The sequence below is a fragment of the Physeter macrocephalus genome, chromosome 5 (genome assembly GCF_002837175.3).
Source record: "Physeter macrocephalus isolate SW-GA chromosome 5, ASM283717v5, whole genome shotgun sequence".
NCBI classification, from domain to species: Eukaryota; Metazoa; Chordata; class Mammalia; order Artiodactyla; family Physeteridae; genus Physeter; species Physeter macrocephalus.
This window is the reverse complement of record NC_041218.1, coordinates 29,211,899-29,234,246: the sequence shown is the minus strand read 5'-3', so window position 1 is coordinate 29,234,246 and position 22,348 is coordinate 29,211,899. Positions and strand designations below refer to the sequence as shown.

At 39.2% G+C, this 22,348-nt stretch overlaps 1 protein-coding gene and 1 pseudogene across 1 annotated transcript in view; both read left to right on the top strand.

Moving 5' to 3' along the window:
• Positions 1-1,084: 1,084 nt before the first annotated feature.
• On the top strand, positions 1,085-6,868 carry LOC129392107 (putative uncharacterized protein C6orf52; annotated as a pseudogene).
• A 2,842-nt stretch (positions 6,869-9,710) lies between these two features.
• The window catches only part of PTPRZ1 (protein tyrosine phosphatase receptor type Z1), a 177,919-nt gene continuing 165,281 nt past the window's right edge, over positions 9,711-22,348 (top strand). Inside the window, exon 1 of the mRNA XM_024127941.3 lies at positions 9,711-9,886. Coding sequence (XP_023983709.1) covers positions 9,829-9,886 — 58 coding nt within the window. The 5' untranslated portion in view covers positions 9,711-9,828. The remainder of the gene's footprint in view (positions 9,887-22,348) is intronic.

Below are 22,348 nucleotides of genomic sequence, written 5' to 3'. Positions count from 1 at the left end.
AGCTCTGAGGAGTATAACAGACAGAAGCACGATGTCCCTCAGTTGAGCTGAAGGACCATGTTATTTCCTCCAGCCTTTTACTTATTTCCAGCAATAGTTCTTTTAAAAACTCTATTCTTACTGTAAAATTAAGGAAATAAGGCTCAAGTTAAAAGTGGTAAAATCATTTTTCATTTTCTAAGCAGTGCTGGAATGACTAGTGCTATTATAAACACAAGAAATGAGTTCATGCCTTCATGATCTTAAAGTATATAAATGTAATCAACATTTTGCCTTTCAAAGGTTAAAAAAAAAAAGGTAGGAAAGATTCAGAGAAGTGATTTTCTTTTGTAATACAAGCTATTTGCCACGAGCTGCTTCACTCTTATCCATCCACCCTCTTCAACCTTCTTTTTGTTTTTTTTTTTTCTTTTGCGATACGCGGGCCTCTCACTGCTGTGGCCTCTCCCGTTGCAGAGCACAGGCTCAGCGGCCATGGCTCACGGGCCCAGCCGCTCCGCGGCATGTGGGATCTTCCCGGACCGGGGCACGAACCCTCGTCCTCTGCATCGGCAGGTGGACTCCCAACCACTGCGCCACCAGGGAAGCCCACCCTCTTCAACCTTCTACAGAAGCTTTCTGGGTTGGAGCAACACCCCAAAGATTGATGGAGGGTATGGGTTAACAATTCTGTGAGCTGTTCCAACTCTGACAGTGGAGATTTACATAGGTATTTTTCTCTGAAAGACTTTAGAAAAATTTTTAACATTCAGAACCTAAGAAAAGATAGCAAAACAATTATCAGACCATTATGCAATGATGAAACAGTGTGCTCTATTGATTTTGAGTTTCTTTATCCTTTTATTTTATACTCTCCTCTCTCTCTCTCTCTCTCTCTCTCTCTCTCGTTTTCACTCTGTGTAGAAGACATATTTATTATTTACCCATATTCATTTCGCCTTTCCTTCTAGGCACTTTGGAAAAACCAATGGGTTGGAAGAGAAGTGATATATGTCATATCTGTGTGGAAATATTTCCGTTGACAGTGCAAGATGCCCAAGCACTCTCTTTCCTTGACATTGTGAAAACACATGTTGAGAAGGAGATGCCAAAAGCTCAAAGCAGCCTGGATTCCTCAACAATCATATTCAAGGCAGCTAAACTGGCTTCCAGTGATCAAGAAATAAACTTTTTGTCTGGTCAAGTCCCAGATATTTTAATTTTCTTTGTTAACTGCAGTATACCCTAGCCCATCCTGATATACTCACTTTTCATTATGTATTTCCTCATTTTGGTTTTTGTTATTTTAATTTACCCATATCATTAGGAATTTCTTCATGTTACTAAACGTGCTTCATTGGCCTTCAAATTTTAATTTGTCACGTGTGCTTCTACAAAGAGAGACAGGCATAAATGCTATGAAGAACCAGTTTCATTGGAATATAAAGCAAGCAGGAATCTTGTCAATTCAGTTTGAACTGTGGTGCTCACTAGGGGATATGGTAAGTACCAAGCTACTGCTGCTTGAGAAAGATGCCTTCCTCTGGCTGACTAAATTCAAGGTATGTTTATGGGAAGAGCATACACACCGAAATCAGAGAAACTCGGTTTTTATTTTGTTTTTATTTTTTTATTTTTTGAACGGTTTTTAATTCCAATTCTACCGTCACAAGTTCTTTGACCCTGAGTAATGCTAAGCTATTTCAGCCTTGGGAAACGTCTGCGAAGTGGAGAAATGATATATCTAATGTGGAGTTTGGGAGTGATTAAAGATAACAGATGCAAAAATATTTGGCATAGAGTTGATAGTCAAGTCAATAAAGGATAAATATTACTACTGTCATATGCTGTTTTCTTGATAAGATTTTTGGAAATTCACCAGGTGCTGGAGGATTCAGGGAAGAAAACAAGGGTCTTAATGGCATCCATCTGTTCTCCATCTTGCTATCACCTTCTACTCAACTATACTGATTTCCCAAATCCTGCCAGGGGTTTGTTTGTTCCAAAATATATCTACTTAGGTAACTGAAGAGAAACACAAGCCAGTATTATTCTCAGGATAATAATAATCTTATTTGGTCAGGCAGCACATTTGAATTCCTGGGTTGGTATTTATTTCTCACTTGACACACTGTTCATGTTACTGACATTTGACATGGGATAGGCTTGTAAAGTGTACTGTGTATCAGGAAAGCAAAGTAGGAACACATTTCCAACCATGTAAGGCACCTGGACTGAGTTTGGTTAGGGACTAGTTGGTATACAATCTCTTAAGTGTCTTCAGGGAGAGGCAGTGTACATTATATTTAGATATATGGGTTCACACCCAAAGTCTGTCATTTACAATCTGTGTGACTGGACAAATCATTTTGCCTCAGTTTTCCCATGAGACTGGGAGGATGGTCAAGCTATGCACATCATAGATTTGCTGGAGGATTAGACAATTATATACTACATCTTTAGGACAATGCTTGGTACCTAATAGTTGTCATGTACATGTGTCTACAATCACTATTATGATGAGAGATACAGTAAAGCGTTGATCATTAATTAGTTTTCTAGAACTTTGGTTTATATCAGCTTCTCCATTGTATTACCTGTTTGAGTCATATTATTTCTCATGAAATTAATGAGAGACTCCTCCAGGGTTATGGGCCTCCTCAGCTTTTATTCCTACTTTAGGGAACAGGAGAAGCTGTCTAGAAATAATGTAAGTAAAAGAAGATACTTAGAGAAAATGGCCAATGACAAATGTCAAGGTTTTGTAACAGCCTAGAAATACAGATGTTTCTTAACTCTCAAAATTTAAAATTAACTAATGGCCAAATACTGCCACTGGAAACAATAAGGAAAGTTTGAAGTTCTCAGGCCCAGCCTGTTCTCTGCTTGCATGGAATCAGTGGAAGAGTGGTTAATTGTGCAGGAAGGGGAGAGAAGATCATAGTAGGCTGGGAATGCATAAGGGGTTCTAGGCCTGCTAGCCGTGCTGTCAGCTGAAGAACACAAACCACCGAGTAAGTTCTAAGTTAAGGCAGATATGTCATGAGCTGTCTACGTCTGTAATCAAAAAAGCCAGCCAGTAAGTCAAGAGAGATGGGATACCTCCTGAGTCCGAGGATCTAAATTAGTATCTAGGAACTGACAGGGAAACATCACAGAGCTCTCTGGAACCTTGTCATAAGCAGGCAATAGAAGTAGCTGGTAGTACTGGTCTGACAGCAGCCCTTTTTCGATAAATTAGTTCATATATTTAAACATTAATTAAGTACAGAATATATGCCAGGCCCATTGATTATGTAAAGAAATCATGGTAGAGACAGGATGGAATTTAAGAGTAAGCTGTAGGACTTGGTAACTGATTAGATGGGGGTGGTGAGGAAGAAGAGGTCAAGGAAACTTCTAAAGTTTTGTGGACTCTAGAAAGTGCTGGCTTAGGAAGAATGATGAGTTTTTAGTTTCGGGTACTGTGCACTTGCAAGACAATTAGAATGTGATTTTTATACCGTTTAAAGACCTCTATAAATGGAATAAGGAAGGCAGAAACCTAGTGTTAGTGGTTTGAGAGAAATGGGAGGTAAGGAAGTGGAGATAATGATTATAGTCTATTCTTACAAGAAGATTATGAAGGAAGACACACCCGGTACTATAATTATAATGAGACATGTGGTCAAGAAAAGATTTTTTTAATGGAAAAATATTTTAATAGCCTAGTGAGAAGAATAAATCAGGAGGGAGAGATTCAAAGAACTGATAGACCATTGGCTCCAGAAGAGTCAGGTGGTTCAAATCAAGCTTGGAAGAATGAGCATTTAGCCAGAAAAGGGAAACCTCATTATCTGGGATTAGAGAAAAGCAGTTCTTTCTACAAGGGATGAGATTTGTTCTGGTCCTAAAATCAAATGGATGGCAGTTATAGAGAGATAATATTTTGGCTAAAAATAAAGGTGAACATAATGACTTTTAATATTGTCAAAAGTATAATGGGTCATCTAGAATGGCTGTTTGTTATTTTTGCCTGGAGATAGGCAAGAAACAGCCAAGTGACCATTTATCAGGCATGTTAATGCATTTGAGACAGAACAGCTCATTCCAATGACCCAGTCCAATGCTGATTCTCTGGTTTGTAGAATTTGTTTTACACACTTGCTTTCTAGTCTAACACTATCCTGGACATTTTTCAAAGTCCTAGAGAGCAGGTAAATATTGATTTTAAATTAAGCTTGTAGGAACACTTTAAATCCCATGCTTGTCTCTGATACAACAGGGAGAAATGCGTTTTCACCTTTAAATGGCAAGGAAATGAAAGTAGCAATAAACCTAAATTTGGCCATGTGGGTCTCTTTAATGCCATACAAATTTGAGGATACATTCCTTTGGAACTTTTTGAATAATGGAGTTCAGATCACGGTTGTCAGGGGAAAAGAAAATTATGATTATTCTATTATGTTTTATAATAGAGATGGTCATGGGGTGGGGAGAAGGGATCGGCATGTGTAGCTGTTGAAATATCAGTCATTAGCTTATAACCAGCACAATGTAGAAGAAGAATCACCTCTCCCATTCTAGAGAACACATTTGTCTTAGTACAACTAACAATTATCTTAATACTACTGACAACTAAGAAGTATTTTACTTCTAAAAAAATAACAATTAATTTCTCAAAGTGTAAATATTTAATGGATCCAACCTAATGATTCCTGCTCATATACATTTGTCAGTGACAATAGATAAAAATAAGCAATGTATGTGAGCCAACCGGGAACAACATATTACTGTGATAGTATAAGAAGTACAGATATTTTACTTCCCCTTTAATTCCATGTTTTATTCAATGACTCTACAATATTCTGTAGTTTCCTAGCCCTTCCACTGAATTTACGAGTCAAACAGATTCTGCAGATAAAACACCCCCCCTTCCACCATCTGTCTCTGTCTTTATTCATGTTAGGAACACTTTGGAAATAATTGGCCGAGTAAGGACACATGGGAAACCATGGACATTTCACAACCACAAATTACTAGCCCTGACATCAGACAATTCCCAGACACACAAAAGGGAGATGGTCAGATTTAGCAAATAAAAATACAGGACATCCAGTTAAATTTGAGTTTCAGATAAACAATGAACTTTTAAAAATAGAAATAAGTCCCAAACATTGCATGGGAGTACATTAAAAGTTACTTTGTACTAAAAAAAATTATTTACTATATTCAAAATTATTCATTAAATTAATTCATTTTAATTCATTAAATTTAGTATTATAATGCACTAACATTATTTTGTACTAAAAATTATTCACCATTTAATCTGAAATTCAAATTTAACTTTGGCATCCTGTATTTTATATGGCAATCCTCTACAATGGCATTTTGTAGTGGTTATGTCTTCCTCTCCTATCTGATACTGAATTCCTTTATGGTAGGAATAGAGTAATTCATACTTGGATGGTCATCACCTAAAGCAATGCATGATACATAATGGATACACAATAGAAATATGTTGAATGAATGAGTGAACGTCAAGGATGCAATTTAAAGAACCAATAGAAATAGAGATAGATAGATAGATGAGTTATAGATATAGATATTTACTCTCTAGTTTATTTTGTTGGCATAGCTCAACAAAATAATTTATTATTGGTACCAGCTAATGGAAGAAATTTTCACATATTCAGGTATGAGGAAATCATTCTGGCTTACATATGGTTTGGCTTGAACTTTATGCTACCTAGAAAAGTCTATCTTATGGCCTGTCAAACATGCATTATACATCTGCTTTAGCCATTAATGAAAGAATGCATGTAAAAATCAAAATGGAGTAACTGTGGTTCAGGTATTCAAAATCGAGCCACGTGGCTGTTGTGGATGTGGTTTCAGACACGTTCCTGCATCACTGAGAACTTGAATTTTCTGCACTGTATCAAACTCAAAGACACCACTAGCCATTTTCAAAACAATATCTGCTAGCAGCTGCCAGCTGCAACCTTGTGGTCTCAAGGTCTCCCCTTGTAACTATGCAACCATCTCAGACCCCAACCAATCCTTGCTCAACAAGCACCCTTACTTCTTGCCAGTTCCAATCCCAATTCTGGACAAATAACTTATGTAATTTTGCAGGTTTTGCCTATAAAAGCCTCCCCATTTTGTAGTCTGGCAGAACACAGTTCAAGTGCTTCTTGAATCTGTGTCTTCCAGGCTATCGTCCTCAGTCTGGCTCAAATAAAACTCTCTTCTATTCCTTGATATAAATTGTTTAGTGTTTATTTGCACTGACATTAAAAAGAGTGAAACCAGGGCTTCCCTGGTGGCACAGTGGTTGAGAGTCCGCCTGCCGATGCAGGGGACACGGGTTTGTGCCCCGGTCCGGGAAGATCCCACATGCCGCGGAGCGGCTGGGCCCGTGAGCCATGGCCGCTGAGCCTGCGCGTCCGGAGCCTGTGCTCCGCAACGGAAGAGGCTGCAAGAGTGAGAGGCCCGCGTAACACACACACACACACACAAAAAGAGTGAAGCCAGAGTTCCAGCCCCACAAGGGTTACCCCTTTGGCAACTAATATGATAAACAGCACAGCTGTTATTCTCTTTCCGGCTACAGCTGTGGCTATGCAATAGATGGAAATGGACACAACCTTCTTCTGCACAAGAGAACTCTGGATGTCTGCCTGAAACTTTGGTTATGTTTGAGGAAGCCACAGCTTTGGCTGAAAACTAAAATGAAGACCCACTGGAAGATCCAAATCTTCATTTGAACGTTGAGGAATTAAACAAAGAGCTTATGGTGAAACGTGAAGAACCCTATGACTCTCTCATGAATTGCCACTGGCAGCCTCTAGCTGGAGTTCACACTAAAATCCCAGATGAGACCCCCAAGAAGCAAGATGTTCATTAAGCTACCCAACTATCATATTAATTGTATCCTGTTTTGTTATTATTTTTGAAAAAAACAGTATTCTTCCAAGAATGTACTGAACTCTGTATGTAAATACAAATTTCCAGGACTTATTTATATGTGATCGACATGAAACAGCATACTGTAAATAAACTTTACCAGCACACCTACACACGAAATATACCTTGAATATATATTAAATAAAGAATATAAATATAAAATATATTTATAAATATATAGAGAATATATCTATATCTATTTATACATGAATAAATAGGTAGATTGATTGATTGATTGATTGATTCAGCCTGTGAATGGAGGCATGTGATTTTATGGGTTTATAACTTTCAATGGCCAATGTATATTGATCAGGTAACACATCTCAGAAATGGCCATGACCCCCATAAAATTGTGAAATGTGAGTTACAATGTTTTTGATGTTCCCGCCCTTCTGATGGCTTCTCTTCCACCCCTGGGCTATTGCAAGGACCTATTTTCCAAGGACTGAACCTCCTAAACCTCCTATTCCATTGCCCTCCTCAGACATATTAGATCCACTGATTTGGTCCTGCAAATCAGTCTTCCATTGCTATCACTCAGTCATGTAGAATTGATTTCCATCCTGCTCCCCACACAAACCTCAGCAGCAACTTGACTACTCTCTCATGGTGGCTTTTGTACCTTCCCAGGTAAATGACAGTACTTTCAACTGTGAGAATGGGATTAGCAGAAACCACAAGATGTACCTGCCCTTTTTATCAGAGTAACTTTGATTTCAACAGTGCCGTTGTTTCATGATCTAACTCAAAAAAGTGACTAGTGGTGTGACTTTGGGGCCAAGTAAGAGGGGAGTTAGGGTAAATTTTGTTACCGTTAGGTTATTCTGGCAGTCTAGTGAGGTAGATTTGATAATCGAGACCTCCTAGAACACCATACATGCCCCTGAGCAAACCTAGCTTCTAAACAGATAAAGTTCTTGGAAGCGTCTTTTGTGGTTAACTCTTGCTTAGTATTTCAGGTATAAGCTCCTCCACTAGGAAATCAAAGTTCCCAGGGTCTGACCCCACTCAATCTGCTCAAATTTAATTCAGGTAGTTTTTATAGCACGAAACATCTGCTTCTTTCATTCTTGTCTCCACCCCCTTTGACATCAATTGTTTTCCAGCCAGTTCTTCTGGATTAACTACACATCTCTAGGAAAAATTCTCTGCCTACTCTAGTCCATATTAAACACTTTCTCTGACCTTTCAGTGCATTTCTAGTTTATATACACACTTCTTGCTATGCAAGCAAAATTTTTCTTCCAAAGTGGAAACTCACATGAGCAATCATCAATCTTATAAAAGATCATAATTCTTATAAAAATTGCAGCATTTCTATTTTTATTCACAGGAAGAATAAGATCCAGGGTCACTTTCTTAATATTTATATGTATTCCTGAATAAACATTCTATATAGATTTGAAATTTATTACACGACTGTAATCAATTTCTGAAGCAACAGCAAATTGCATCATTAGCTCTGCATATTTAACTTAGTGTTCAGAGGCTGTGGATATTAGGGAGAACTGGTAGTAACACTCAAAATGCATTCAGAACCCAATTTTGTATGTGATAAGCTTTCTTTAAAAATTTAAAGCTAAAATACTATTTTTGAGACAAGTACAGGACACAGGAGTACACACTGTACAGATAAGCTACATCAAATGATTGCTGAGAATACAGGGATAATTCCAGAACTTGACTTTCTGTGCCTTAGAGTGGACTCCTGAAAGGCGACAAAGGGGGTCTTATACAAGTATACAAATAGAAAGCACATAGAAACAAGCACGTACAACGTGACATTTCCAGCTCTGAGGCAGCACAAGGCATGTGTTATATCTCTTTTGTATATCCTGCAATCGAGCGATTAAAAAATCTTCCCTTGCGACTCTGTGCAAGGAGGCACTGGGTAGTTCGGTGCGTCCGGAAGGACCACGGCAGAGTTGAAAGTTCCTCCCTGCAGCTGTGCACAGCAGGACAATTTGATTGGAGTCTGGGGCAGGGGCAGGGTCTGACTGGTCACAATCAGGGCCAGAGATTATTGGCAGTCAACTGCCCTGAAGGAAATGTGGTCTGGAACTACTCTGGTGCTTTGCAAAATGGAAAGAAAGTGGAAAGGGGAACCCAGGTTACCCAGGCGACTCCACCACTTTCTGATTGCACCCACTTAGCATATGCGAGCAGGAAAACAATCATATGAAAAACATTTCCAGGGGTGAACCCCAAAGGTCAATCTCTGGCTGTGCGGGACAATGGGGGTCGGGCCTCCTCTTCCAAAGGGATGAAGGAGTCTTAATGAAGAGACATTTTCTTCACGAAGATTCTAAACCCCAGCGGGTTCCACAAACTCCGGGACAGCGAAGCTACTAGCAGGGGCCAGGGGGGAGGGGGCGTCGCTCTGTGAATCGCTACCCCGGGACCCGGCCCCCGAACGGCAGCCGCGCCCCTCCTACCCCCGCGCGCGGCGTCGCCGCCGCGCTTCGCCCCCGCCCGTGCCCCCGCCGAACCGCGGCGCGCACGGCCCGGCCCGAGCGCGCACCCGGCACACAGGCGCCGTGGCGCTCCGAGAGCTCAGACCGCGACCGCTGCCGTTCTGGAAGACTGAGTCCCGCCCGCCCGACATGCGCCTCGGCTAGCGGCTCCCGGGCCCGCGAGCACCACGCGTCCTCCCCTAGGTTATTTCTGTCCTTCTCGCTCTCTCTCTCGCTCTCTCTCTCTCTCTCTCTCTCTCACACACACACACACACACTCGCGCGCGCGCGCACACACACACACACACACACACACACACACACGCACACACACACAGCCTCGCACCAGTCTATACACTGGAGGAGAGAACATTTCCGTCGCGTCCCCTCCCTCTCCATCCAGACACGCCGAGGAGCCGCGCGGTGGGAGCCCCCGGATCGTCTGGAAATGCGAATCCTAAAGCGCTTTCTCGCCTGTATTCAGCTCCTCTGTGTTTGCCGCCTGGGTGAGTGTTAAGACCTCGGCGGGGTTTCCCCTGTGGGATCGTTTGGGACACGGGTGGGGGGATTTCAGAGCTTTCGGTACTTGCTGCCGCGCCGCCATCTAGCAAGGAGGCAAGAGGGACGGCGGACTGGGGAGCCCACCGTGTCGCGGCGGCACGACGGGGTGTCGGCAGCGTGGGAGGACGCGCCCCCTCCCCACCTCGCACCTCCGCCACAGTTCACCTGCCCGCGGGGATGCTGCTCCCGCGGCCAGGAGAGGGGGGCTTGCCCGTCACGCTTCTTGTCCTCGCAGCTCTTCTCCTCCTCTTTGCAAAGTGTGGAAAAGAGCCTTTTAGATATACCTAAAAAGATAAATACACCCTTGGTGCGGGGCTACGTATTGTATCGCATTCTTGCTGTTTAGTTCATGCTACGGATATTTATGGGCTTGAATGAGGAATACACGTGTCTGATGCGAATTAAACACACACAAACACACATGCACACACACGCCCGAAAGGTAGTAACAGGAACAGGCACCAACCTGACTTTTCAGTGTTTTCAGTACTTTTAATTTAGTCACATTCAAGTCTGGGCAGTTACTTTTAAAAAAAGTTTCAATCAAAATTTCTGTCAGCATTCTGCCACTGCTGCCAAAGTCAAAGGAGAGCTGCAGGTTGATATAGGTATTCAGGGATTCATCTTTTACCCACCACCTTCCAGGTTACACATTTAATACGGAAACTGTCTTCTGAAAGAGCCAGTTAGAATCTTTACCTGGGATGCAAATTCAAGTGTTCCGGGCGTTTTCTGGAAGGATTGTAAGACTGGATTTTTGTCTTCTATTAAAGAAATGTCTTTTTTTTCCTTCATGAAGATGTTCTATTACGATGGCATATAATAGGTTTGAAGCCATTAACCTGAAAGTTAGAAAATGTACCTCCGTTTGTGAGCACCCATATTTTACTCTTTACAGTTAGAGGATCCTAATAGATTGTTCATAATAAAGTAGATATTAACCTATATTTTTATCCAGTAGATGGTGCTGCTCTTGGCACAGTAACCTTTACAAAAAGAAATCATTTCTGTGCTGTAACTAATGGGCATTGTATTCCTATATGGTGATAATTGCCAATAGCCTGCCAGATATATGCACATAATTTAAATTCTAAAAGCTTTATGAAAGTGCTCAGAGATGGTGTGATGCACACGGTTGACATTTACGACTTGTGAGGAATCTGGTCCTGGTTTTCTCTAAAACCATACAATTGATTCTGGAGAGGGGAAGACATTTTTTAAAAGTACTGGGGTCATCAAATACATACCTGTTGAATTTTTGTTTCTGTTATAGATCTGTTTTAATAACAAAGCCAGGTCCTCTTGGTACTTAGATTATTATTTAAAGAAAATCTCACTGTAGTATAAAAATAAACCAGAGAATACTGATTTGCATGCCACCTAAACCACATTCCCTGAGTGTATTGTGAAGTTTTACAATTAAGATATAATTTGCATGGCATACAATTCATCTTTTTAAATTGTTCAGTTCAGTGGGTTTTAGTATATTCACAAAGTTGTGCAACCATCACCACTATCTAATTATAGGACATTTTAATCACCTCCAAAAGAAACTCCATGAACAGTCATTCCTCATTCTCTCTGACCCTAGCCCTGGCAATCATTAATCTACTTTCTTTTCCTATAGATGTGTCTATTCTGAGCATTTATATAAATATAATTGTATGATACATAGCCTCTGGTGTCTGGCTTCATTCACATAGCATAATGTTTTCAAGATTCATCCATGTTGTAGCATGTATCAGTACTTCATTCCTTTTGGGCGGAATGCTATTCCATTTCAATACACCATGTTTTGCAAAGGCTTTTCTCGATAAAGCATTGTTAGTAGCCTGTTGCTTGGGGTTTATAGATTTCAGTTTATTGGACGTTTTCTTTAATGTTTTGATGATGTAAAATTTAACTGGAAAGGATTAAATGAATTGTTTAAGAGTATCGCAAGTTTATGTGATGATATTGAATGTGAGCTTGTATTAGAACTCAGAATGTGGGTTTTTTGAGACTGGCAGGTGAATACTTTTGTATCCCTTCCCATTTTAACACAGTTGGCCTTTTACTTTGTTGCCTGCAGACTGACCTAGGAGCCTTGGCTACCTCAGATGGAATGAATACCTGATCTCAGATAGGACATTTTGAAAAACTGAGGCACATTATCTACCAATGAAAAATTCAGTCTCCACTTCTATTATTTTACTCTCAACATCTACTATGGTATTTGTGAATGTGTTTACTACTCATTCCCAGTGTCTTTGGAGCCAATGAGTTGAGCTGGCATATATAATAGATGCTCAGGAAAGGTCCGCCCACTGAGACTTACTGTGCAGGATGACAGCTCTGATACAGTTTGAATGTTAGGCTGCCATCCTTACCATTATCCAGAAACAAGATGTAGAATTCACTAAGGTGTTCATTGTTAGCAATGTCATAATGACCTTATCACTTTTTGTGTCCAAAATGTCCTGATGCTTTTGAACTGTACATAGGGACCAATTGCTTCTTTCAAGTAACTCTCCAAACACAAAAATCCTCATTCGATTATTTGGAGTAAAACAAATTCTTCCTTTCCACATTACTGCTAAGGATCACTAGAAACTAAAGAGGAACATTATGGGTTTTTGGGGGGAGGGGGTAAAATCTATCTGTGAGTTCATCCATTTGGATCATCATATCAAGATTAGCCTGAGGCCTCAAATGTTTTTGCCAGAATTAGCTAGATCACAGTTCTTAAACTTTAGGGTATGTCAGAGGCACCAGGAGGGCTTGTTAAAGCACAGATTGTGGGGTCCACCCTGAAAAGTTTTGATTCAGTAGTTCTGGGGTGGGGCTGAGAATCTCAGTGTCTAACAAATTCCCAGGATATGCAGATGCTACTGGTCTAGGCCCACATTTTGACAACTGCTGAGCTAGTTTGACATTTAAATGTCAATAAAGTTTCTGGATTATTAACAAGTTTTTACCATGGACTTGATTTCTGATATCTGACTTAATATTAATTTTAAAAATCACATGAGGAACCCAACATTTAATGTTATTCAGCTGAAGGAGATTCTTAATCAGAGGCAGAAAATAAAGATGACTCCAAGAGAATTCCCTAAGTGAATTTGAACCTTCTCGAAAATAATTGAGAGGTTTTCTACTAGATGGAGAACTAATGTAATGACTGTATAACTCTAGTTATTATTTAATTGTGACCCACTGAACAGGTAATGGGAAAATCTGCAGTGGCTTCCTGTAAGGAGGCTTAACTATGAGTCATAGAGGAGAGGTAGGTGTTTTAAGAGCTTTTAAGGAGGAATAGTTTCTTTCAACTAATGAGAATTCGGGATATTTTTTTTTCTTTTGAATTTTTGAATTTTATTTTATTTACTTTTTTATAAGCAGGTTCTTATTAGTTATCCATTTTATACATATTAGTGTATATATGTCAATTTCAGGATCTTTGAATTGAGTTACAGTCATGCAAGGTACGCTGAACTAATATGTTTAAATATTACTGTTAAATTTGTAATGAGTCAAATTCTGAACTTTTAAGTCATGTATTATTGCTTTAAAGGACACATTAACTACAAATTATACCCAATTCCTCTGCAAGAATTAACTGCTTAATTTATCTTGAGTATGGAATCAGTAGAATCCAGTATGTTGTGACTCTCAGCTTGGTCTGTTTACCTTCCGAAGACAAATTGTAACCAGGAATAGAAAATATTCATGCCTTTTTCCCCCAAATAATAACTAGTCTCCATTCAGAAAATTAATTACTTTTGATTTGCAGAATAGGAATTTTCTTTATTTCATCTCTCCTTTTTATGTAGACTATAGCTGCTTCCACTCAGGGAAGTTTGCCAGGATAAATCATTTCATTGATGAATTCATTTATGCTGTCATGTCTGCATGAGACATTTGGGAACTTGCTGAAAATTTCTTGTGGGAATTTTGCTTCTGGCAAAAATTCAGGTTTTTCTGGAAGCATGCATTGCATTTCCTCATTCCCCTGACTCCGAAGAGATTTGAGTTTTGTCTAACCTGGTAGCGTTTTTTGACCACTCATTTGCCAGCTGTTTAGACTGTAGTATGGAAATGGAACCCCCTCATTCAGGACCAGAGGACCTCAGAGGAAGGCCTTGATTAAGAAGATGAGCTTGTGTTTTGTTTCCATTTACCATCTACTCAGTGCTTGCCAGGTGCAGACCCACTGCTGGACATTTTATGTACATTTTCTCATTTCATTCTCCCCAAAACTGTTTCAGATAGGTGTTTCATTTTACACGTTTCAGCTGAGGCAACTGAGGCACAGAGAAGTTAGATGACTTACCTAAAATCACACAGCCTGTTTCAGTCTATATGTTCCTTCTGACTCTCAAGCCTGAGTCTTTTCCTCCTTTCATTCCTGGGAGATGAATTTGCTGTTTGGAATATACTAGCTTGTTTCACATGAGATGTGATGCTACATTTCACGTTCCCATTTGCTTTCTTGCAGATATCCATTCATGATTTTTCCCATGTGCTCCCATATTACTTTTTTCCCCCTTTTCTTTTTTAAAAAAATTAAGGCATAATTCTAGTGTACCATCTGGAAAGTTTTGACAAATACATATAGTCAGGTAACAACCACCATGATCCAGATATAGAACATTCCCATCCGTACTATTTTAACTACTGTTCCATTACAGGTTTCCTAAGTGCCCAGCATCTGCTAGGCAGTAATAACTTAGCAGTGCATCAACATACAGAGTCCTAATACTCACGAGGCCTACAATCCAGCTGGTCTGAGTCAATCCCCACATTGAATCCTCCTTTAAATCTCACTTTGAAGATGTTTTCTTCTTTTAGAACTAGTTGAAAATAACAGTCTTTCCCAAATATCTCTTAATGTGTTAAATATCTTAACTTTTAAATATTTTTAAATGTTTCCCACTTCATCAAGAAGGCCATTGGTAAAAGTCAGAACCAATTTAAACATGACATATGTACGTTTCGATTGTGCTTTAACTTTTGGTGTCTTGTTGGGAGTAATTCCTGGCAGCAACCACAGGTTACAGAAGGAAACCAGTTTTTATCTGTGTTTTTAATTCTTCAGAGACATGTATAACATATGTATAGGAATTAAGGGAAAAATTATTTGATCATATGGCACAGTCTTCAAACACTTATATTTTAAACTGTGCTGTGCAGTGCCACGGCCACTAGGCATATGTGGCTATTTAATTTCAAATTTATTTAATACATTGATTCAGTTCCTCATTCACACCAGCCATATTTCAAGTGCTCAGTTGGCACATGTGACTAGTGCCTGCTGCATGGGACAGTGCACCCATAGAACATTTATATCACTGCAGAAAGTCTATTAAACAGTGCTGTTTTAGAATCAAAAGCTGATAAAGTATTGATTGATAGTACTGATGAGAAGTCAACTCAACTAAAAAGACTCCTAGAGTCATTAAAATTATTTGAAGTATCGATGTATGTTGGTTATTTTTGGCCTGTGTTGTGTCAGCCATAGAAAAATCACAGAGACGTTCTGGTGGCCTGAGGTAGAGCAGCAATAGATGAAGAAAGTTAAACGGCCCCTTTGTGGCCTTTAGAGACTGGGATTGAATGGATGAGATTAGCTGCTGGTCCAGGAATGAGAGCTCCCACAACTCATTTTCTGTACCTGTTCTAGCATTCACTATGTTGCTTTGCAATGTCTCTGTCTCTGTCCCCAATTAGATGAGCTCCTTGAGGGCAAAGACTGTATGTATTTCATTCAACCTTGGACTTAGCATCCTTGGACTTAGCACCTATAGTAGGTGCTTAATAAATCTTTAATACAGTACTGTGAAGCTTCTTAGATAGCAGTAGGTTTTTGCTGTTGCGATCAGCCAGTTTATTCTGGCCTTTCCTTCTTTTGATTCTAATCTCAATTCGAGAGTTAGGTCACCACTGACCTCTAGCCATCCATCTTTAATGCCACTTCTGGCACCAGACCTTTGCTTTCTTTGATTCTCCCAGAAATGCACCTAAGCATCACCTAGATCCTATCTGTGCATGAAAAATATAGTCCCCATGATAGCTACTGCATGTGTAGTGGCAGGAGCAGTTTTGAGTGAACATTTAATTCTAGATGAGTTGGCAGCCACGAAGCTGGGATATGTCCCGGGGGCAGGGCATTAAGCCAGTGTGTATGTGTGTATATAAGGGCACGAGCACATGCAAGCATGCTTCCCTGTTAGGGAGAAGAGGGCAGTGGGTGTGGGGGATGGTCAGTAATGATAAATGAAGTATCTTGATACCACAAAGACAGAAATTTTTAGTCAAGCAAAAGCCATCATGTTGGATTAAGTGCTCTGTAGTCAAGCTGGCCATAAGAGGTAGTGGCCCAAGTCAGTTGTGGAAAGCAGATAAATGACAGGAAGTGCAGTTACATTATGTGGATATTCATGCTTTTGGAATTTGTCTGAAGTTTTATCATTAATCTCAGAGATGAGGTACTGCATGTGGCTCAGCCCTGCACATAGCGGATGTTCAGCAAATATTTGAATTTAGTTAAATTCAGATGGAACAGGGCAGGGGATGAGTTAGAAATTTTCACAGGAGTTAAAAACAGAAACAAGATTTGCTCTTCGATTAGGATCTTTGCTTTATTTTCTTCTCACTCACCTTCCTTTCTTTTATTGGTTTCTATTTCCTTTTCACCTCACTTCCTTTAATCATGAATTTAAGATTTTTAAAAAATTCAAAATTGCTCAGCATTGTGAAGATTATGATAGGAAGAAGATTGACACTATTTGATACCATTATTTTGAAATATTTTTGATGTGTTAATATAATTTGGGGAGCTTTGTAGTTAACATAATTTTAAAAGTATGTGTTAACATATCTTTCTGCCTAAAAATTCTAATGTGTTAAAATGGGCAGATTATCTTTTTTTTTTTTTTTTTTTTTTTTTTGCTTCTGATACTTATGCAGATATTAGAGTAAATGTGATTATTCAGAGTCCTGGTTAATGTGAACTTTCTGGTTTCATTCAATAAGCATGCATTAATTTATGTACACATTGACAAAAGATAAATTTTTTACAAATCCCTTGGAAATATAGTCTTTATACATTTGGAAAGAATAATTTATTAATTAGTAAGAAAGAAGGATTTTCTGTTAAAATATTCATAACAATGTCCACAGGTACCTTTCTATTCTTGGAGTATCATTCTATCCTTCTTTTCTCTGCTTTCCCCATCTACTCCATAATTTTTCTGTTCTTTCACTATCACTGACTAACTGCTTATTTCTTGATGTCTAGAGCTCTAACATATTTACTTAAAGATGGGTCTTGATACTAGACCTTTCCTCTGAACTGGTTAACTCAGTACCTTGAGTAGGAATAAAAGAAAATGTTGCTGTTTAAAATGACCTCTTTTTGCAGAGATCCTGGTCACCACCAGAGTCCTGCTTGTGTTCTTGGAATAACAAAATGCTGGCCAGATATAAGGAACTTTCTGGATTTTCTCAAAGTTTTCAGTTACCTGGTCATCAGATTAACAATATTTCTGTAATGACGTTTTTGCCCTTGCATTCTGACACATTTTCTTGAATAGGGTAATAAGGGTGGCATCTCACCTGGCACACAGAATTGTGCAGAATCTTGGTCTGCCCACTGGTGTGTTTTGCACATGTGATACCCTTGTCATGTTTGTTTCAGTGTGAAATTAGGTTGATAACCATTGATCTCGGTCAGTGGTTCTCAATCCTGGCTGCACTTTGAAATTATCTAGCATTGTGCATTGAATGTTTGTATCCCCCCAACATTCCTATGTTGAAGTCCTAACCCCCAATGTGATGGTACTTAGAGGTGGGACCTTGGGGAGGTAATTAGTTTTAGATGAAATCATGAAAGTGGAATCCCCTTGTTGGGATTAATGTCCTTATAAGAAGAGAAAGAGAGACCAGAACTCTATTTCTTTCTTTTCTGATGTGAAAACACAGAGAGAAGGCAGATGTCTGTAAGCCAGGAAGAGCGCTTTCTCCAGGAACCAAATCTGCTAGCCCCTGGATCTTGGACTTCTCAGTCTCTGAAACTGTGAGAATAAATGTTTAAGCCATCCAGTCTATGGTATTGTTTTTATAGCAGCCTGAGCTGACTGTATACCAGGGGAACTTTTAAAACGTACCGATGTCTGGGCCCTACCCCAGATCAAGTACATGTGTGGGTGTGGGCCCCAGACGTGAACATTTTCTTAAAACTCCCCAGGTGATTACAGAGTACAGCCAGCATTTAAAACGACAGATCTAGGTCAACCTTGTGATACTACTGATCTTAGTTCATTTTTCTTAAGTTAGATATATTGGCAAGTTTCATGCCATTCTAAAACAAAGCTAGTACCACAGGACAAAGGCCCTGGAAAACTTCCCATCCCTCTCTCCTCTTCTTAAGGCAGTTTCAGTTTCAGAGTAACCCTAGAAGGAGGAGTATGGACTATAATGGTTGACCTCATAGTCTTTGAAAGCCAGAGGAACTTCAGGAGGCCAGACAGTCTTGGAGTTGGTCCAAAGATTCAAGTCTATCAGCAGATGGGAGGATTACTGAACCACTCTGAGATGGGAGACACAAGTGCATTTATCAGGACATGGGCACATAATATCTTTTGTTTTGTCAACATACATATTCTTACTGTTCCCTTGTCTCGTTTATTTTCTTTCTCCATGCATAATTTGTTCTAGTCATAGTTATTATTTTCTGTTATGTAGTAGATACAAGATTTAGCTGTATCTTTTCATTTCAGCAATTTATTTTGTGTGTGTGTTTTTAAAATTACATTTTCATTATTGACCAGGTGTCAGCTATTTGTTTTTACTGTATTTGAAAAGCACTAATAGCTCTGCTTAAAAGTTAACAAAGAACTTTTTTAGATGGCCCAAACAACTATTTTAATATTCTTAATCATTAAATGGTGAGAACACAAGCACACAATTCACTGACTCTTTATTGAGCACCTTGTTTGTGATAAATATTCTCCTAGAGAGAATATTCCTCTAGTGGTCTGCTAAGCCTTTGCAAGGGAGAAAGATCCATACGTAAGTAGCTCTCATACATGGCAGAGTTTGCAGAATATGAAAGCGTGAGTTGTGAGTAGGCTAAATTCACCTCTGGGAACATTTCTAAGAGGAGATGGGTTGGATGGAGACCCTGGATGGAGGAGGGTAGGTCTTCAAGGGCCACTGTTGAGGGGAAGGGTATTAGTGGTAAAAAAAGATGGCGTACACAGAAGCAAGGAATAAGATCGAGAATGTGGTGTTTAGAGGGAGGAAAAAAATTAGGAGGGATTTGTATTAGTGGAAAAGTTTCAAATAGTAGGTAGGATTTCCAATGGCTAATTGAAGGGTGTGGCGTTTGGAATTTATCCAGTATATTATGGGGAGCTAGTGGAGGGTTTTGAGCAGTGCAGTGACTTGAGTAGATCTCTTTACTTAGGAAGGTAACTCCAGCATATCAGAGTGTAGGATGGATTGGAGCAGAGTGAGATTGGGAATCAGGAAGCTCAGTTAAAAGGCTATTACACTGTGTCAAAGTGGAAATTTGATAGATCATTTGGAGGTATAATAATACCATCCTCTTTAAATAGTACTTTAATGTTTAAAAGTATTTTCAAATACATTGCCTCATATGATATAAGTGTAATTGGTATAATTGCTAGGACTTGGTGCCATTCTCTGGAGAGTGAGTCATTGGTGGTCCTAAAGGGAACGTCCTCCCTGGGAAGGTGAAGATGTAGCAAGGACCATTTAGAGGCAGAGGAATATCCAGGAAGGAAAAGTGGAGGCAGCAAATACGTACAGAATGTGATAATTAGAAGGGAAGAAAAGAAGAGAGAGAAATAGAGGAAGGTAGCATGAAGACTGCTTATGTATTGAATGGTAGAACTCCAAATTTGTTACCTCAAGACATAGGAATTGACGGTAAACATTTCCTCTGAACTGATTAACTCAGTGCCTTGAGAAGTAATAAGAAGAAATGGTGCCGCTTAAAATGATCTATCTTTATCGATTTTAGTAGAGATCGTAGTCACAACTCTTAAAGCTTTTTTGTTTTCTTAAGGATAGGAAGGATTTGAGTGTATTCACAGTGTCAGGTTAAGTTTATCAAGTCTTATCAAAACTCTTTACTTCATTCACCTTGGAAATCCTTGTATTTGTCCTTTTTAAAATGAGCACAGGTATATTGGACATTTCAGTCAGCTGTCTCCCAAGAAGTAGGCTTTCTTAATATCCATGATTTCAGATTGCTTGAAGGCTATCATATTTCTACCACATAAGCTAATATCTTTGTATATTGCTTGCAGCTTGTGTTTTACATAAAAACAGTGCAATGGAAGATGATCCATAGAATAGGCTTCCCAGAATTTGTTTTGAAATTGATTTTAGCAAGTTTTTTCTTTTAATTCATGAAAAATACAATAGGATTTTATCTACTGTTTGTCTCTTAAGATATATTAAGGATGCACAAAGTTGTAAATTAATGAATCATTAAGTTTCAGAAAGGGATAAAGTGGCAGCTGTCAAGGATAGAAATGTAAGCATATTTTCTTGTGTAATGAAGAAACATAGCTATATTATGCTATGTGAGTTGGATGCAAGACTTTTGTATTTAAGAAGTATGACTGGGGCTTCCCTGGTGGCGCAGTGGTTGAGAGTCTGCCTGCCAATGCAGGGGACACGGGTTCGTGCCCCGGTCCGGGAGGATCCCACATGCCGCGGAGCGGCTGGGCCCGTGAGCCACGGCTGCTGAGCCTGCACGTCTGGAGCCTGTGCTCGGTAACGGGAGAGGCCACGACAGTGAGAGGCAAAAAAAAAAAAACAAAAAAAACAAACAAACAAACAAAAAAAAGAAGTATGACTGAATGAATTCTTCATGAGTAATACTTGGTTATGGTCAAGTTTCCTTTGATGGTTTTCAGAGTGGGGAAATAACATGTAATATGTATATATAGAAAATATATTTATATAAGTACTTTATATATAAATATAAGTAATATGCATATATATTGTGTAGATATGCATATATGTACACAATAAATAAATAAGTATACATATATATATATATCCATGTATTCCTGCTTCTCAAAACTGATACTGCCTTATTTTGAGCATTAAAAGATTACATCCTATGGGAAAATCATTAAGTTTAATGATGGGAATTGTCCTGGATATTTTCAGCCTGACTTTTCCTGCCTCCAGCATAAAGAAAGGAGAGGAAGAAGGTCTGCCTTTTCCTGTGACCTGAATACAGTGCTGTTCTTCGCCAAAGGGGTTGAGTCGGTTGAGATCAATGGAACTCGTTTTACCAGGTCCTCATTGAACAGCCACTCTGCTTATCACTGTGCTTGACTTTAATAGTTTTTCTCTTTGAGGAGTTAATCTGGTTACAGATAAAAAATGAACCCTGGTGGGAGCATACCAGAATAGAGAATAATGAAATACATGTTAGATTGTATAAATCAGATTTTAAGTCTGTGGAAAGTCATAAAAAAAGAGACAAAATAAAGATGTGAATTCATTTAAAAAATGTCTCTGTGAGCATATGAGCAGCAGTTCTTCTTTTTGAACGTGGAGTGTTTACTGTTTCATTCAGTAATTTAAGCATCGTTTGTGTCCCCTTCAATATTCTACCCTATCACATTCAAAATGATAGTGTAAGTAGTAAAATATATGGACAAAATGTGCAGGTTAAAACACTCTTCTTGTATGTTCTGTTTAACACGTACTTACTGCTGAGAAAATGTCACATAATTTCCATAGTTAAGTCTGTCCCAACTTGAGGCTAAATTTTTGGTGGTGGCAGCTGCTATTTTGTGACAAAGGTAAACTGGAGCTAAAATTTCAAAGAATGAGTTGATATGCATATGATTCTTGGCTAAAAGTCTATCAGAATGGGGCAAGAATTTTGGACATAGATAGCAATGCTGTCTGCAAAACGGGTTCCGGGAAAGAAGCACAAAGAATGAAATCATTTTTAATTAGCCAGTATGGCTAGTACATATTGCCCTTAAATCCTTTACAATACAGCACAATCTGGGCATCATCCATCTCACAAGAGAATATCCCATAATGCTTCTCTCTTGCGTGTGATTGCAACTTATTTTCTTCCTAACTTTTCATTATATTTTAGCTATTTAGTATTCTTGGCAGAAGTCAAGAACACACAAGATGCTTCTTTGTTGCTCAATAATGTATTCAGAATTTTACACCAACCCCTCCACCCCCTGCCAAAACAATTAAACATCCGTATGGAAGTTTTCCCGTTCTCTACTGGTGGGAGCTTTTCAAGGTGGCTGGTTTCTCCTCTCCCCCGTCTCCTCGCCCCCCACATCTCCACATTTTTTTTTTTTTTTTTTTTTTTTTTTTGCGGTACGCGGACCTCTCACTGCTGTGGC